Below are 13,452 nucleotides of genomic sequence, written 5' to 3' on the forward strand. Positions count from 1 at the left end.
GTCATTGCTTCTCCAGCCATCAATCCGTGTTCACAAAATATCTGCCACCCTCATGCTCGGTGCACCTACCTGGGACCAAATCAGCACAGGTGCACGTGTCAAGAAGGCTACCGTGGGGACGGCCAGGTGTGCCTCCCGGTGGACCCCTGCCAGGTTAACTTCGGAAACTGCCCAACAGAGTCCACGGTGTGCAGATACAGCGGGCCTGGACAGGTGAGCTAAGGGTGTCTGGAACTGACGCGAACAGGAGGAGGACCACCCACCGAAGGCCAAACTGTGCCGGGGTGTAATTTGTCATCTATGCCCTCCCACTTCTCCCTTTCCATGCTCAGGTTGGGCTTCCTCCCCAGCCAGACCCCCACGTGCTTGGGGTCAACCTCAGTGAGCCCTAATCTACCCTCTGAACTTGCCTTTGCGCAGCTATCTAGTCGAAACTTCACTGTCTCTTCTATCCCCGTCCCGTTTGATGACTGACAAAATACATACATATGACTCAAATTTGACTAAGAAATTCATCGTTAACTGTTAAGTGAATATGTAATTGACTTTCGCCCACAATCCTCCATTCTCTCTGTCTTTTCAAAGTGATAGAGGACTCTAAGGACCAAAAAACTGTCCCCCCAAAAAAGATAAACGCTGATAAAATGTTAGGCAGCATGGACAGATTTGTAGGGAGCAATGAAGATGCCCTGCAGTAAGCCATATGTGTTTCTCTAAATCACATCATGACCTTGCCACGTAGAATTCAGCCTGGTCAGGAGACCTTTGCTGCAGAATCCTGATAAGAGATACCTTTCCCCAATATCTCATTTACCCACCAAATAGTGGGTGCCTACTGCAGCCATGTGATCTTCCCTGGTGGCTCAGTGGGTAAAGCATCTGCCTGCAATGCGGGAGACCTGGGTTCGATCCCTGAGTCAGAAAGATCCCCTGGAGAAGGAAATGGCAACCCACTCCAGTACTCTTGCCTGGAAAATCCCATGGACAGCGGAGCCTGGCAGGCTACAGTCCATGGGGTCGCAAAGAGTCGGACACAACTGAGCGACTTCACTTCACTTACTGCAGCCATAATTGCACGTGAAGTGCCCAATGGAGGAAATCCATCCATACAGGAGACTACAGCTGCCTGAGGGAAAGGAAAGGCTTCAGTGCCTGACCAAAACCAGCCACAGGTCCCCAGCAGTCTCATCTGCATGCCCTGGGGATGCTCCTAGAGTGCCCTGCAAAGAATCCACCGGATCTCATCTCTAAGAAGAAGAATACATCTTACAACATTTCTGCTATCGATTTCTGAGGCGGGTTGGCAAGAAATTCAAAGGGCTGAATTCCCATCTTCTAAATGAGATCCCTCATGGGAAAAGTCATGTTACATTGTGAATCAAGGCCCCGTACCTAGGGAGTGAGATTAAAAATATATCTCGTCCCTTAAAAAAAAAAAAAAGTCCCCAGGCATATTTTCAAGTCTTAGAAACATCGTTCACACAGAAACATTGTTCACATTCATTTTTCCAGAGCAAGTCATTCCTCAACCTGGGCATGATTAACACTTTGAACCTGAGACCTCTTTGTTGTAAGGAGTGTCCTGTACATTGCAGGATGGTTAGCGGCATCCCTGGCCTCTCATGACAGTGGCCCCTTCTCCTGTTGTTACAATCGAAAATGTCTCCAGGCATTACCAAGGTCCCTTGGGTTGAGACTCCCAGTTGAAAACCACTATTTTAGAGAAATAATACATCTGAATGTCGATCTCCACCATCTAAATCTAAAAGCAGGAAATATGGCACCAGGGAGGCCCAGGGTTAGCAAACCAGGAAACTGAAAGGTGAATTACAAAGTGTATGAATTCCCAAATGGATGAGAAAACATGATTTCCAATTTTAGATACAATGATGAATTTTAATTTCAGCCCATGCTTTAGACCTACCCCAAGTCAGCTTGCATGCCAGGATAAAGACAGGAATTTAAGAATGTCAGCCTAAGTGACTAATGAAAACCATTCTGTTCTCTTCCCATCTGCTGAAGGCTTACTGCGAGTGTAAGCAACATTACCGCAACTTTGTCCCTGGAGTGGGATGCAGTATGACCGATGTGTGTGAATCTAACAACCCCTGCCACACGCATGCAGACTGCACCACCATCGCACCAGGCCAAACCAAGTAAGTCTTTTCAGTTCCACCACGGTGTTTCCAAGAGGGGGAGGTGGTGGCCAGTCAATGCCAAAATGTCCTTGAAGGGCAGGAAGTGTGTCTTATTCAGCCTTGCATCCACCCCCACCCCCACATAGCACAATGCAAGGAGCATAGTAGAGGCTCAGTACGTCTTTGTATAATCAATGAATTGTTCAATAATGATTTCCTTGATAGTGATCTTGACACCCTGAAATATTGACCTGATCTGAAAACATGGTGTAAAGTGGTCAGAGCATGGGAGAATGAAGCCATTGCCACTGGGAAAATGAATGTCCATTGCAATGACAGGAGTGTGACCTCTAATGCACATGTCATCTATGAAACAGTGCTTGACAGTGGTGCAAAACAAAGGGGAAAGTGAAAACTGGGGAATGTGAACATATGAAAGTGGTGTTTTCTGGACTCCAGGTTTCAAAAGAAGGGGTTTACCTTGAGTAAAAAATATTTGCATGAAAATTCCTGAGACAGGCACAGTTTCCCTGGTGGGAAGATGGTACTTGGAATTTAAAGACCTGGGTTGAAGTCTCCACATTGGTATCTGTCAGATTCATGACCTTGGGAACATGATGTAGTCTTTCTGGCTTCAGTTCTTCCATCTATAAAATGAGCGGTGATGTCTGCTTCATACAGTTGTCGTGAAGATTCATGACAGAATGTTCTGGAAACTCCTCTTCAGCTGTGTTATGTTTTATCAGTGGGTGAACTAAGGCTAGAACCCAAGTCTTTTTGTCTCCGAGGCAGAGGCTTGCATCTCGAGGCTAGTCTTGGTTCTCATTGTCACCACCATCTGCAAAAAGCCCATTCTGCTGTAGTGAGCTCAGAGCCACGGTAGACATAGAACAGTTTCTGTGCTTCCTCTAACATACCTTTTATATATGGGTCTTGAATGGGTGGATTTTTCCCAGGTTTGATGGTCACTGTGTTCTTTCTGGGCAAGTAAATGGATCTGTACACTCTGTGGAAAGAGAAAGAGCGTGGGTATCAGAACCCCTGGGTTCAAACCCAGCTCTGCCACCTCCCTTAACCTTTCTGACTTGTTTCTTCTGTCACAAAAGGGGAAAACTTTAGCCTCCAAGCAGGGCTGGGATGAGGATTAAATAAGATTGCATTCATCCATCTGTGAGAGGAACCTGGCACACAGAAAGCACTCCATACACACCACACACACACAAACCCCTCCCAGACGTACACACAGGCACACACACATCCGCAGAGCACGTCCTGTGCTGAAACCCAGGTTCTGACAGTGATCACAGCACTGGCCAGCTTACACATTTTGTACTATCTTCTGAGAAAACTTGAGCAGAACACTTTAAACATTTTATTTCTTCTGCATTTGAGAAGATAAAATAGAAAAATGAAACTGGAACATCAGAATAATAGAAGTTGCATTAAAACTTGTGTCTAGAATGTCAGTGGAACTAATCATCAATGTTAGGGGTCTGTGTGTCACTAAAAAGTCTCCTTGACTACCACCCTCAAAAGAAAACTATCCTCAGCTGGGAAGTTGTTTTTGTCATTGTTTAGTCACTGAGTCATGTCTGACCCTTTTGCAACCCCATGGACAGTAACTTACCAGGCTCCTCTGTCTGTGGGATTTCCCAGTCAAGAATACTGGAGTGGGTTGCCATTTTCTTCTCCAGGGGATCTTCCCAACCCAGGGATTGAACTCACATTTCCTGCATGGCAGGTGGATTCTTTAGCCACCAGGGAGCCTCAACAGGGACGAAGCCTAGGTTAAAGGCTGGCTGAGTGACATTGATAAAATATGGGGCCATCAGTAATTTAGTTCACCCAGAAGAGGGATTTATTTGGTCTATGCCTTCTTGATGTGGCAATCAGTCTATGCAGAATATTCCAAATCATGCTGCATTAGTCATAGAAGATGACCCATGCATTGTCTCTTCTGTCAATAGCCCTAATGTTGTTAGTAAACCCATTTCACAGATGAGCAAACTGGGGCCCAAAGATGTTAAGTAATCTTTATCATGTCATCATCAGTTATTTGTTTTCAGGCTCATTTCCAACAACATGATGCTAAAAGAGCAAGATATCTGTTGTTATTGTCTTTATAGCCTTCTCCCCTAGCACAGTTTCTAGATTTCAGTAGGTACTTCGAAAATAATTGGTTCAACAATGAGGCACTGTCCCAGGTGCTGGAATACAGGGAGAAGAAATAAGGTGGGATCCAGATTCTAGGAGAGCTTCCAGCTAACAGAGGGGGAAACAACCTGACGAGGCCATTCTGGTAGGAATGGTTGTGGTAGAGGTACCGACAGGATGCTTCTGTGGGGAAAGTGTTGGGAGGTCAGGTAAGGCTGCCCAGAGCAGGTCACACCTGAGCTATGAGAATGGTCCTGGCAGGACACCCACCTGAGAATAACAGAACAGTCTAGAAAAAAAAGCAAATTGTTGCTAGAATTTTGCGTGAACAGCAGGAAGGAGACATAAGCAAGATTCCCCTCTTTGAAGTCTTGAATGCCTGCTAAGCACTTAAACTATATCCCATAGATCAGAAGTCTCCAACGTGTCTGGCACCAGGGACCAGTTTCATGGAAGACAACTTTTCCATGCACGGGGGTGGTTTCAGGATGATTCAAGCACACTGCATTTATTGTGCACTTTATTTCTATTATTATGACATCAACTCCACCTCAGATCATCAGGCTTAGATTCTGGAAGTTGGGGACCCCTGTTATAGACAAAAGGAGCCCCTGAGAGAATTAAGCACAGAGATGCCAGATTGCCATCTAGGACAGACCACCCAGGGCTTGTGTGGAAGACTGACTTAATGGGAGGAAAACTCAGGTCAGAAAGACCAATTAGGGAGTCATTGCAGCAATCCAAGCAAGGGATTTGTTCAGAAACATTTTTTCAGCAAACATTGAAGATATATATCTTTGTGCCATGGGACTGATTTAGAAACATAACTGGATTAGCAAGGGTCTAATTGTTCTTTGAAATTGTTCTACACATGAGTCATACCTGTGGTATGCTTGCTCACAGCACCCTTGCATCTCTCCTCTCTGAATTGTTCTTCCCCATCTCCTGTTTCTCACTTATCACCAAGATCCTGGTGAATGTCACCTTCCTAAGCACCTTGCCAATTTCAGCCAGCCGCCAGCCAGTCTTTGCTAGGGAGCAGTGGTTTGCTAAAGCTAGGGCTTATTGAGTCCTGAGAGCCGATGATTAAATTCTCAGGAACTTGCTGGCTGGTTAGTGTCATGGTAGTTTGAGATTGGCCGAGGCGGGAGTGTGAACCATGGAAATTGTCAAAGGCTGCAAATCAGAGCTATTTTTTCCCCTGGAGATTTGGGTGTTTAACATCTACCAGGACACCACTGCTAGTACATCTTTAATTCCATTTCTCCTTTGCGAACCTAAACTATTATATAAAATTCTGTGACTTTCCTTGTTTATGTATTTCTGTTTATTTTACAATTATTCATTAAATACCTGCTATGGACCAAGGCTTGCACTGGATCTTGGGTTTATAAGAATGAATGAATACACACATTGCCCTTGTCCTCACTTTTTTCTCAAATCAGAAGGGGAAGTAGATCTTAATCAAATAACCACTCAGATGAGGATAAAATTACAACTGGAACTGGTGCTGCAGAAAACAGCCACTTGGTGCCACGAGCTACATGGCACACTAAGGGGGATATGGCACACCAAGTCGGGGAGGGGATGGAAAATCAAGGAAGGTTCCCCTAGGAAGGGATGGTTGAGCAGAGGTCTCAGAAAGGAAGAGGAGGGGAAGAAGCTTTCAAACAGGTCCACACCTCTGACTCTTTACTTGAGGCCAGCTTCAGCTTATTCTGATTCTGTGCTTCTGCAGTAGGGACTGAGACCCTACATTTGTAGCAAGTCCTAATGGTTCTGATGTACATGGGCTTTTGGTCATGTTGTTATTCAGTTGCTAAGTCATGTCTGACTCTGCAACCCCCTGGGACTGCAGCATGCCAGGCCTCTCTGGTCCCCACTATCTCCCTGAGTTTGCTCTTGCTCATGCTTAGAAAAAATATTGAAAACAAAGAGTATACAAAGAAATCTAGTGTAGCCGGCCAGGCTCCTCTGTCCATGGAATTCTCCAGGCAAGACTATTAGAGGGGGTTGCCATTCCCTTCTCCAGGGGATCTCCCCAACCCAGAGATCAAACCCAAGTCTCCTGCATTGCAGGCAGATTCTTTACCATCTGAGCCACCAGGGAAGCAATGTTTACATATACGCACATAATGTATTAAGTATCCATTTCTTGTGGGCTGCTGTGTGTTAACCAGAACATTAGGAAGGCTCAACTGTGTTCATCCCACTCTTCTGGCCTTGTCTCTATCCCACTCTGAGCATCATCTTCCCCTTCTGCACAGTGAGAGGTTTGAACTGTATGATCTCAACATCCAATGACTTTGGGACCCTGAAAATATGTTTTCACGCTCTCTGTAGATGCACTTGTCGGAAAGGTTACATAGGCGATGGCTCAACCTGTTACGGAAACATCATGGAGCGACTCAGAGAATTAAACACCGAACCCAGAGGAAAATGGCAAGGAAGGCTGACCTCTTTCATCTCGCTCCTGGGTATGCAGGCATGGGTGCACATTTCCACAGAAAAGGCAGCCTTCTGGTGGGCAAGGATATCTGAGACACACAATCACTCAGAAAGGGGTGTGCAGGATAGGCAAGCCTCTTATCTAGCAGGATCAGCCCTTTCTAGGAAGGGCAAGTGGAAGGAAATGGACAGACAGATGTCCCAAGGAGACAGGAGTTAGTGCCAAGAGATCCAGTAGTGCAGCAGCTGAGGCAAAGGTCCTGGGGTCACCACTGGGTAATAGGTCTGCAATAGCAGTGAGATAGGCAGCTACAGACGTCAGGATGGATACCATCCTCTTTCCCTTGACCTTATGGGTCCTCCAGATGGGAAACAACGTTGACAGGTAATACTGGCAGGCGGTATTCATGCTCTTTAGTGGAGGTGCTATTTGAATGTGGGGCATAGTCTTGATGGCACGTGACCGACCGTCTCACTCATCGCTGGGTGTTTAGCATCCTTTCCCACCCGAACCACTAACAATCTAGAGTGACGCATTTTCCAACAGCCCCTGGACAAGGTGACAGCCAAAAACACCCTCCTGCATGTCCAAAGGCCCCCAAGAGGTCATTACCCCTCCCTCACATATGAAATAGAGCCGATTACAGCATTAGACAAGATTTTCAACAAGACACAAATTTTGCTGATCAACAGAAAATGGGCTTGAGCAATCAAACAAATCTTTAACATATCAGTCTCTAGAACTGACCAGTCAGCAAGCACGATTTCCCAGAAAGAGCACAGACAGGGAAGAAAGTGTTCTGCATGGATCGGTGCTGTGTTCTCAAGGCAGACAACATGCATCCTACACAAACAGCTTATTCTTTGCAAGACACCCCATGGGCAGTCTGGCATCACTGGTGGGCCTCTGGGATCTCCCTCCTTCCTCTCTGTGCTCTTAGAATATCAGTGAGAGCAGACAAAGGGGGCAGTGTCCTTTGCAGGCTGTATAGACCCTCAGGCATTTCTCTGGACAAAGCCCAGTCACCCTTCACCTGCCTGGCCTACAAGGTGCTAGGACACGTGGTCTCGTGTGTGAGAGCACAGAGCCCAGCCCGCTGTCCCAGCTCCCCAGGAACATGGAAACAAGACCAGCTATGAAACTGGTAGAGCCCAGTACAAATGAAAAGACAGGGGTTCTTTGTTCAAAAAGTATTGAGCATGTCACAATGGCAGCCGCAAAGCGTTAAACCAAGCATGAGGCTCTTCTGAGCTCTTCCATCTCCTGGATGAAACAAGAGCTACATCTTTACTCACTAAGATGGTAACAGCTTGAAAAGTCAGGCATAGGGGCAGAAGGTGGCCAATGATTTTTGTCACATGACCCTCAAAGAGCTTCTCATCCCAGGGTATCTTTGAGCCAAGACGGTGGTTGCAGGGAAAATCACGCAGTTGTGAGGAACATTTCACTTTCTTAGCATCTCACTTCCTCTAGGGCCTGCATAATACCAGTTAGAACAGAGAAACTCAGGAGTCAGAAGGTCTAAGTGGACCACAAGGGTCATTGCCTGATTTTACTTCTCATGTGCCACTGACCCATTTGCTGTTTTCTTTCTTTGTGTATTTCGGCTCCTAAGACAAAGCTTATGCCTGGCCACTGAGTAACCTGGGACCGTTTACTGTGCTGTTGCCGACAGACAAGGGATTAAAAGGATTCAATGTAAGTATTTAAAATAACTTTATTTTATAAATAGGAGCTAAGGCAAAAAAAAAAAAAAAAAACCTTAGTAGACAGTATCCTCTTTATCTAAAGTGGGAAACCTCCATTAAAATTAAATCTACTGATGACAAGGATGGCAATTTCTTTTGTAAACTTTTTGTAAAATATGACACCTTTAGGGATTGTATACCGATTAGGAGTGCACAGCTCAATGAACCGTCACATGTATCTAGCAAGACCATTTGAAGCTCCCTGCAAGACCCCCCAGTGCCCTCTTCCAATCATTACCCCTCAAGGGTAATCCCTAAGGGTTCTCAGCTGCTGTCACATGCTAAATAAGATTTGCTTTATGCAAAACTGCTCACTCACCACAGGAGGAATTAAACTTACGTACCAGCTAGGTATTTGTTTCTTTAAAATCACCATAAATGGCAACAAGGATAGAGGAAACTAGAAGAGAAGTGTAGTCTTCAATGGGAGCAGCCGCTATCTCAGATAATGCCCACCAGTGGGAATGAAAACCACAGTACCTGGTGTAGGTGCCCCATTGTGGTAGTATCAGCGCCATAGTTAGATACGGTTTAGTGTAGATAGTGAACATACTGATTCATATGGAATTGGTTTACCTTAATCCAAGATATTTTGTGATTGTAATGTGTGCTGAATTAAATCAACACCCAGAGAGTTTCAGACTCTCTCCTCCTAATATGCCACCGCCATTCATCTGCCCAAGATGAATATGTCATTAATCTCTGAAGATGCACTCACATCTCCCCTGTGGGGTAGGAGAGCTAGTGGATGTTGAAGGTGCCTGCGCTAGACACTTTGCATGTGATCGCCTGTTTAATATAGAGATTGAATTTACACAGGATTAAGAAAGGTCTCTGTTGAGTGATTGTTGATTATATAATATTGACAAAGTGTCCATTTGGTCCAGTGGATTTAAAAATTCTTAATTTTTCTATTCAAAATCTCTATTTGTCCACTCTACCTGTTTTTTTACACAACTTCATATTTCATTCCCAACTGATTCCTGGGCTCAAGATGACTGATTCCTTGACTCTTGCCACCCACCTTGGTCCTTCTGGCCCCAGTGCTCCCCACTGGTTCCCTGCTAGAGCAGGCCCCAGAGTTTGAGAGCGTACCATGTATCAGCTCCCACTCTCCAAATTTCTGCCCCCTTTACGACCTGGCCCAGGGGAGTTTAACTCTGGGATAGTCGTCTGTACCTGAAAGAGCCCAGACTCAAGTTGTACACTCACTTTGACGTTCTTGATAATGAACAAGTCATAGCCTGAGTCCCAAACCTCATTTTTCTCCTCCAAACCTCCATAGAGATGGAAGAAATAGGCTTTCTTTTCTCAGGTAAATGAATTTTTGCTGGATAACAAAGCTGCTCAGTACTTTGTGAAACTCCATATAATTGCTGGGCAGATGAGCACTGAGCAAATGAACAACACAGACACCTTCTATACTTTGACGGGGAAGTCCGGAGAGATCTTCAGTGAAGATAAGGTAAGGGGCTCTCTGATCTTCACTCTCCGAACCAAAGCGTCCACTGAGTCGATGGCCACAGCGGGCGCTCTCTTGGTGTCCAGGGGTCATGAAAGGTTATGAAGAACTTCTTTCCTTGTTCCTCATTTGTCACAGTACTTCCCTACCTAGGACAAAAACAAAGAGCCAACACTGGAAAGGCTCAGGTGCAGGCGATGCACTGTTAACAGAAATGGGATTGTAAAGTGATTTTGCCCTCGTCTGAATTAGTTTTCAAGGCAACCATCATTCAACTGCCAGCAGGAAGGAGAAAACTGACAGTAAACCCATTTCCTAGAAGCATCAGCACAAAGCCAGATCAGCACTCATCTTAGAAAAGGAAATGGATTGTTTGTTTTAGGTGGCCAAGTATCCACCCTCTCCAACTCAACACTCCATCTCTCCTAATGCCATTAATTCTCTTTTGTTTGTTTTAAAATAATTTTTTGTGACTTTACTGAGCTGAAGGGCACATGGTCAATCAACAGACAGTGGTGGCAGGGGATGGGGTTTGGGGGTGGTTATGACCTATCTGGTTGCATTTCACCAAATATCAATAGTTGATAGATCAGTGAGCACTTAGTACATGCAAGATACTGGGGTAAATCTCTATTTGTGATATTTAAGGCTCACAACAATCCCGTGAACGTTTTTCCAGTGGGAAAACTGAAAGGTCACACAATAAGGGCCAAAGGCACAATTCAAACTCAGGTCTGCCTGATCCCAAAACCTGAATCATTGTAACTTTTTTTTTTGGCTGCCCTGGGTTTTTGTTGCAGTGTGTGGGATCTTTGTCACGATACACAGAGTTTCTGTCATTGTGATGTGCCGGTTTAGTTGCCCTGCAACGTATGGGATCTTAGTTCCCCAACCAGAGATCAAACTTGCACCCTTTGCATTAGACGGCTGATTCTTAACCACTGGATCCCCAGGGAAGTCCCCCAAAGCCTGAACCCTTAACCAGTATGTTGTACTGTGTGTATAAGGATGCATGGATGGGTGGGTGGGTGGATGGGTGGGTGGGTGGATGGATGGATAGATGAGTGGATGTATGGATGCAGATGTGGTTTCCTTTCTCACAAGGACATGTATTCATTCATTTACCTATTCATTCAGCACATATTTTTTATTGTGTGCCTCTTCTGTCTGAAACACTAAAGTAGGTAAGTAATGAGTTTACAATAAATTGAAGAGTTTGGGGTCCCTTTGTAGCTTGCCGTCTTTTGGGGGGAGACTATACAGTAATTCCTTATTCCCATTTAGCAATCATTGATAGTCAGAAGTGACTTCATATGTTATCTCATTTGAGCTCAAGGAAAGACCTGTGAATTCAATGGGGCAGAAACCATCATCCATGTTTTAGGTTAGGGAACTTATCCAAGATCATACAGCCAATAAATGACAGAACCCAAGGATTTAAGACTTCTTCTAATCCAGTGCTCGATTTTCAAGGACACACATTAATTTAGTTTTATTTTTCCTTGGTGTTTTAGGACAATCAGCTAAAGCTTAAACTCTATGGAGGCAAAAAGACGGTAAAAATTATACAAGGGAATATACTTGCTTCCAACGGGCTCTTGCATATCCTCGACAGAGCCATGGACAAGGTGGTGCCCACATTTGAGAGCAATACTGAGGTGAGAACTTCAGGTAAAAGTAATGTCAAGTCAAATCCATCTTCCCTTGTTCCTCAGAGAGTTATGTTCATGAAGAAATGCAAGCCAGCACCATGGGCTTGTATTTCTGTTTTTAGTAGAATTCTGACACCTCTGTGGAGAAAGAGAAAGGCATCGCCTGAAGTGACTTAGCAGCAGCAGGTGTAGGAAAGAGGTTGATTTTGTGATCTTTTTCATAGACACACCTGATAACTCAGACCAGTTGTCACATAAATTTATCCCTTGTGCATTATGGAGGAAGGCGTATCTTCCCTGTGATAAAATTCATTCCCTCTAATCTATTTGATGATGGCCAAAGACTATCCTGGGGCTTCCCAGGTGGCTCTAGTGGCAAAGAACCCGCCTGCCAAACGCAGGAGACATAAGAGATGCAGGTTTGATCCCTGAGTTGGGAAGGTCCCCTGGAGGAGGGCGTGGCAACCCACTCCAATATTCTTGCCTGGAGAATCCCATGGACAGAGGAGCCTGGCGGGCTACAGTCCACAGCGCTGCAAAGAGTCAGACATGACTGAAGTGACTTAGCATGCAAAGACTTTCAGAACATGCAGATCTGAACTACTGTTGAAATAAACACAGGAAGCACATGTATAATGTGTTGTGGTTAGCCAGATCCTTTTATAGATGTCCACTTTCCTCTTTATTTACCCTTAGCTTTCCATCAGAAAAGTGAAAGTGTTAGTCACTCAGTCGTGTCCAACTCTTTTATCTCATGGACTGTGGTCCACCAAGCTCCTCTGTCCATGCAATTCTCCAGGCAAGAATACTGGACTAGATTGCCATTACCTTCTCTAGGGGATCTTCCTGACCCAGGGATCAAACCCAGGTCTCCTGCATTGCAGGCAGATTCAGATGATTCTGAGCCACTGGGGAAGCCCATAGATGTCCACACTTCCATGAAATCCTGTCATCAGTCTTTTCATGTTAAAGCAGCTGTTTCCTAAACCACCTCCCTTTTTTGTACTGAACTTTAAGCAAAATGTCTCTTTTTAGCAAACCATAATGACCATGCTACAACCAAGATACAGCAAGTTCAGATCTTTGTTAGAGGTATGTACTTTTCATGAACTCCTAGAAAGTTTTTTATGTCTAGTCCTTGGTACAATAAAATTAGCAGGGGGTATCAATTATAAATACTTTCTGGGGAATTCATGTATCTATCTGAGATAGGTTACAGATACAAATTTTCATTTCTTAAACGCAGAAAACCAGTGTGGGACATGCCTTAAATGAAGATGGGGTTGGTGGACCATACACTGTCTTTGTTCCAAGTGATGAAGCATTGAATAACATGAAGGATGGCACTCTTGATTATCTCCTTTCTTCAGAGGTATTGTATCCTGTGTACTCTAATGGTGTCATGACAGCATCACTGCTTCAGTCTGTACCTATACAGGCTTTTTCTAAATTAAGGACAACAAATAAGTAGCACATGTACCACTTACATTTCTGCAACCAAGGCAGACATCATTAATCAATCACAGTGCTCTGGAACTAAGCCTAGATGTGGCTACAATCTCCCCAGTAGAGTTCCATGTCACTATAAAACCATTCTATGTACTTTCTCTTCTAAGACTTCTCAATAGCAAAATCATAAATTTTAAGTTCCCTACAACTCTAAAACCATCTAAAAATGAAGCCTGGCAGGGCATTCTGTGTCAAGTCTAGGTTAAACGTAAAAATAATGTTATTTTTAGGGGCTCCCAACTCTTTCTATGGCTTTCAGTTCTCTCCACAATAACCCTCTCCTTATACATCATAAACCTTCAACTCTCGCATGTCCTCCTCAAGAAAGGAGATTTGTTTT

At 44.6% G+C, this 13,452-nt stretch overlaps 1 protein-coding gene across 3 annotated transcripts in view; it reads left to right on the top strand.

Annotated features, from left to right (window-relative positions):
* The window catches only part of STAB2 (stabilin 2), a 172,468-nt gene that overhangs the window by 39,043 nt on the left and 119,973 nt on the right, over window positions 1-13,452 (top strand). For all 3 annotated transcript variants that reach the window (XM_086401059.1, XM_086401060.1, XM_086401058.1), the window contains exons 8-15: window positions 17-213; window positions 2,023-2,156; window positions 6,636-6,769; window positions 8,357-8,439; window positions 9,805-9,954; window positions 11,466-11,609; window positions 12,639-12,695; window positions 12,850-12,975. In XM_086401059.1, coding sequence (XP_086257185.1) covers window positions 17-213; window positions 2,023-2,156; window positions 6,636-6,769; window positions 8,357-8,439; window positions 9,805-9,954; window positions 11,466-11,609; window positions 12,639-12,695; window positions 12,850-12,975 — 1,025 coding nt within the window. The remainder of the gene's footprint in view (window positions 1-16; window positions 214-2,022; window positions 2,157-6,635; window positions 6,770-8,356; window positions 8,440-9,804; window positions 9,955-11,465; window positions 11,610-12,638; window positions 12,696-12,849; window positions 12,976-13,452) is intronic.

This window comes from Bos grunniens, chromosome 5 (genome assembly GCF_055505025.1).
Source record: "Bos grunniens cultivar Pamir isolate PY7600 chromosome 5, Bosgru_T2T1.0, whole genome shotgun sequence".
Classification (NCBI taxonomy): Eukaryota; Metazoa; Chordata; class Mammalia; order Artiodactyla; family Bovidae; genus Bos; species Bos grunniens.